The sequence below is a fragment of the Ailuropoda melanoleuca genome, chromosome 1 (genome assembly GCF_002007445.2).
Source record: "Ailuropoda melanoleuca isolate Jingjing chromosome 1, ASM200744v2, whole genome shotgun sequence".
NCBI lineage: Eukaryota > Metazoa > Chordata > Mammalia > Carnivora > Ursidae > Ailuropoda > Ailuropoda melanoleuca.
In genome coordinates this window covers 164,648,327-164,653,494 of record NC_048218.1, presented here as the reverse complement: position 1 = coordinate 164,653,494, position 5,168 = coordinate 164,648,327, and the positions used below count along the sequence as shown (strand labels likewise).

General features: G+C 53.0%; 1 protein-coding gene across 1 annotated transcript in view; it reads right to left on the bottom strand.

Moving 5' to 3' along the window:
* Positions 1–4,915: 4,915 nt before the first annotated feature.
* The window catches only part of EVX1 (even-skipped homeobox 1), a 3,598-nt gene continuing 3,345 nt past the window's right edge, over positions 4,916–5,168 (bottom strand). The window contains exon 4 of the mRNA XM_034653602.1: positions 4,916–5,156. Coding sequence (XP_034509493.1) covers positions 4,916–5,156 — 241 coding nt within the window. The remainder of the gene's footprint in view (positions 5,157–5,168) is intronic.

Here is a 5,168-nt window from a genome sequence, read left to right as displayed (position 1 = left end):
CAATCTGTGACCCGCGATCGCGAATAATATTGGAAGGCTATTTAAACAGATGAAGGCCTAAATTGTCTTGCTTGTATCTGAATTAATTTCTCATTCATCATCATTATGAAGTGATTGGTCTATTCAAGCTCTTCAGCCTGCTGGAACGGAGCGGGATTTAAATGAGATTGTAACACAATTTAAATGCTTGCCGACTTTAACGAGGCCAATTGAGCAGCTGCAATAAATACAAATATTTTTCTAAACAGCCTTGTTTTAAATAATTACTTAATGCTTTCATGTTATTTTTAAGTGGCAATCTTTCTCTCTCTCTTTCCTGCTCCTGCTCAGAATATCACATACTTATTTGCTGAGAAGGCGATTTTCCAAAGGACTGTTTCTGTTTGCTTTGTAGAAGGTAGCGTGGGTTTTGTGGTTGGCTTTCTTTTTTTTTTTTTTTTACTCGGGGTCAACGTATCGGGGTCCCACACGCTGGCATACATGGTGAACTGCACCTTGGTTTTCCCCTAATGCAGTCTGATGTGCCTGTCCTGGCAGAGCTAGGCAGAAGCTAAGTGATGGAAGAAATTTGCCCTTTGGACCAAGTCACTTATCCAGACGCATTTAGCTTGGTCTTGCAAACGAATCCGTGCAATTGGACTTACAAATGACACCCCAAAGAGTGGCATCGTTTCTCACTTGTTCTGATCATCATCATCTCGAACAAATCAGAAAACCAGTGTATCCCAAAGGTGTCCCATAGGAAGTTCAATCTGCCAGCAGTTTGGCTCCCACGCAAGTCGACTGGAATGGGTGGAGGAAGGCTGAGGGTTTCTTTGTTTAGGGAATAGGCAAAGAAAGAACCTGGCTGGCTACAAAGATTGGTTGGGGTGGAATAATTAAAAGAAATACCCCCCTTTCCTTTGCCCCACCTCCTTTTCCTCCCCCTACTCACTGACTCCTACTCTCTCTCACTCTGGGGTGATGGTGCATGAAGATGCTAAGAAGGAAAAGTTCTTCCCACTTTGAGAGTGCCACCCTCAATAACCCACCGCGGCGACACCCACGATCTTCCATCGACATATGGCGGCGGGTGTTTCCTCAATTGGGGAATAATGGAGGCAACCGAGCGGGAGAAGCCTGGGGAACAAAAGAATCTTTTAAACTTTCACCAAAAGGCTGGGTGGGGTGGGGGTGAGGAGACACGCGACTTGCTGCAGGAGACCTAAGCTCCCATTTGCGGTGATCGGTCAGGGCCATATCCCTTTGAGAAGCCTGGGGTGGGAGGGTGCATTCTGAATCACTTCTCCCTCTGCCTGAGAGGGCACAGGAGGACTCGACGTCTGAGGTGTGAGGCTGCACGCTTAGTGGCAGAGAAGACAGAGCCAATATTGTCACTAGACAAACCATTCGTAGGGCAGACCACACTGGGGGGTGCGATCATATTGCAGGCCAGAAAAACAACAAAAACAAAAAACAAAAAAACCGGGGACAGGGATGGAGGAACCCAGTGATTTGCTATGTAACTGGGCAATTTAATGCCAGAGTTAGGGAGCTGCTGGCCGGAATCATTTTGTCTTCGGAGGCTCTGCCGAGCTCATCCTCTTTATCCTGTTGTTTAAAATGAGCATTATCCCAAACATATGCAATGCAATCAGTTTGGTCACACTTACAAGAACACGCTTTAATAAGGCAATCAATCACACGCTAACAAGCCGGCGACGGCCGGCACTGAGCGTGCACTCCGGCTGCGGGGCGGCTGGTCTTGCCCGGCTGGGCGGACCGCGGCTGAGCGCGGGTCTGCTCTCCCAAGCCCCGCCGGTCGCAATGGGGTTGAGGAGCCCAGGGAGAGTGTGAGTCGGGAGTGAGGTGTCAGACCTCGCAAGTGGTGACCGTGGTCTCGGAGCCCCAAAGGGGCCGAGGGGAAGGGAGGAGAAGCCGAAACTTGAAGCTCATAGCTGCACAGGACCCCAATAGCTGTGTGAGACCAGAGCCTCCGTTTTCCCACCTGTGAAATGGGACCAAGATGGGGCAAAGCTAAGTAGAGGCTCTTAGGACGTTGAAAAAATAATACCATGTCAGCCCTGTTGCTTGGTTTAGCCTTCTTTTACAGATAAGGAGACTGAGGTTGTGGAGAGGCAGTGCCTTCTTCACCATCATCTCTCGCCCTCCCCCACTTCTGCCAAAATGTAGGTATTAGGCCAGATGCGGTTGCTGGGTGCAGGTGGGCAAAACATGTTTTTAGGTGCAGGGGTGGAGAAGGGAAAGTGAGAAGTGGTGCCTAGTGCCAAACCGCAAACCTTGGCAAAAGGGAAATTTCATTATGAAGTAATGAGTAATTCCTCCTGGCAAGATGTATTGTTATATCTTCCACTTCAATTTGGAGGAAGGGAGGCTCAATTACCCAGAAAATACAGTCAATTAAAGGCTGCTGATTGGACACGAGGCCGGATCATCGATCTTGTACTTTCCAATATCGCTGCAGACACCTCATTTTCCTTCCCTATTAACTGAAAATACGCCTGGCATTACGGCAACCCGCAGCCCATTTACCTGTCGCAAGCAATCTCGGCCTGCCGGGAAGTAACCGCGAAATTTGCCTGGGTTTGGCACTGGGAGCTTCCGGGCTGCAGAGGTAGCTATGAAAGGCTGGGGAAGGAGGGGAGTGGAGGAGTGGTGGGGAAGATCCTGAAACCTTCAGCTCCAGGCTTTGCTTGGGAGGGAAGGGGCCACTGTGTGCAGGAGAGTTTCTCTGGAACCCAAAGAGAGATGGAAGCTGACTAAGGATTCCCCGTCTACCCACTGATACATAGTGGCAGAGGACCCTTGAAGTCCACGCAATTCTGAGCTCCCAGCCTGCCGATGACACCCATCTCTCCCCTACCTGTGCAGGACTCAGAGGCAGCCACGGTGGCTCTCCTCTGGGGACAGAGGATGAGGGTGAGATGGCTACTTGAGCACCATCTATCCCCTTGCCCTGACCAGGTCAGAATTCCATTCCTGGAGATGACTTTCAGTTGGAGGATGATTCAGCATCCCCCCCCATCCCAACCCAGGAATCCTCCTCCCTCCTCTCCCTAAACTAAGGTGCAGAGCTCTCGGTAGTTCTGGAGCTCCATCCCTACTGCCTCATTCAACTCCACCTGGGGTTGGGGTGGAAGCAGAACCCACAGAGACCACAGTCCAGGGTCCCCTTTCCTCAAACAGTTGGAGCAACTGGAGAAAGAAACCATTGCAGGGGTGAGCCCCAGGTGGTCCAGTTTGCCAAAGAAGGCCCCCAGTGTGCACAGAATTAAGAAAACATGCACCTCAGGGCAGCTCAGAGCTTGCCTTCTCCACTTCTGTGCAGTCTGCATTTGGAGCCTGCTAATGCCCAACGCAAGTTTGGGAGACCATCTGTGGGTCCGTCTTTTGGTTCCTTCTCTACCCAAGCTTAGGATGGTGGCTGAACTAGCAATTCAAAAAGAGTCAATGCACTGCCTGCTTCCCAAAACATTAAAATGTTAAAGTGAGAATTATGTCCAGCTTTTATTGCAGTATGGTTAACAAATTGTAACAGCAAATTCTTTAGGCTTCAAAGGAAAACCAAACCAAACTCATTCCCTACAGGAAGAACCACTCCCTCCCAGTCAGAGTGAAGCTTGTTATGGAGGGGTACACGTTCTCCCATCGCTCGAAAACTGGCTGCAAGAATGAGTGTGAGAGTGAGAGTTTGGGAGGGCTCCCAAACACACCCCGGTGAAGGGGAAAGACAAGGTCCCCAGCAGGGGCCGAAGGCTCCTGCTAGTACCTGAAAGCCAAGCCCCAGTGGCAGCTTGGGAGAAAAATGAGAGGAAGAAGGATGTAAAATGCCAACTGCAAAGGGAAAGCCAGAAAGCTCTTGGTGAAGGGAAGGTAAACAGGCAAAGGCTCAAAACTGCCTCTAATTTGCTGGCAGATACTGAGGGAGGGAGACGAGGTCCCTACTCCCTAAGCTCTTCCCTGGGCGCCTTGTTAACAGCTCAACTCTGGACTCCGTGGCCCATGGCATGGTGATCATTATTATACATTCAACATTCAAAAGCCCTCCTCACACACATCACTTGCTAATCAGGGTGTGTATTGGGCCTGGGGAGAAGAGAGACTTGGTAGAAGCTTCCAAGAGGCCCCGAGGCTTCTGCAGCCTCTCCACCAGTGTTAAACAAAAAGTGGGGGTGGGATGGAAATAGGAGTAGAGGCAGAGTTGCAAGTTGAGAGATATCAGGAAGGAGGAGAGAGTAAAGAGATCAGGTGCTGGTAGATGCCAGAACCAGAAAATGTGTAACGGAGGCTCCAGGGAGGCAAGAGAGGCCCTAGGTTCCATGGGAGGGCCAGGATCCTCCTGACAGTAAATCACCTCTCTCACTCTCTCCCCTTAGATGGCTGGTGCATTGCGATCCACAAGCCCCTTGCCATGCCTTGGAAAAGCTGGCAAAGATTAATCTCTATCTGCTCTGCATACACAGCATTTTGTTCAGAGAGACAGCAATTTCCTTTCCAGTGCTTGGGCTTGGCCTTGGGGATGGGGGTGGGGGGTCCCGGTTGAGGCAGGGGTGGAAGGTGGGGGGTGGGAGGAGGGACTGAGGGGCTGGATATCGGTTGCTGTTGCTCCTAAATTTGGTTGGCTTTGGCGCCACGGCCTCGACCCCGGGCCAGGGGCAATGGGTCCGGTGAAAAACGGCAAAGAGGGGCCGCCCCAGAGGAAGGTCTCTCAGCCTCCGCGTCCCCATCCCCACTCCTGCTCCCCAAACGCGCCAGCCATGGCCGCTTCCCGGGCGTCCCGATCCTCGAGGCCGAGTCCCTCTGGTCCTTTTCGGCCCTCTTCTTTCCCCTCGGTGCCCTGGGGGCGGGGAGGGGCGCTGGCTGAGTCCCCGCGGGGACCCCCCCCACGGGCGTCCTGGAGCCGGCAGCCCGCGGATTATCTGGTGAGGGGCACCTCCTCCCTCTGGTCCAGCGCGACGGAGGAGGCCTTGCTGAGAACCGAGGGCGCGAAGGTGAGGAAGGAGTCCGAGCGGGAGGTGGAGGCACAGGTGAAGTCCGAGGCGGCGGCGGCGCGGGGCGCCAGCCCGTTGGCCGGGCCGCTGTGGCAGGCGAGGCAGGAGCAGGGGCCGCCGGCCGCCGTGCCCAGTCCGTGAGCCGGGCCGGGGTAGAGCGGCGGGGGGCGGGAGGGG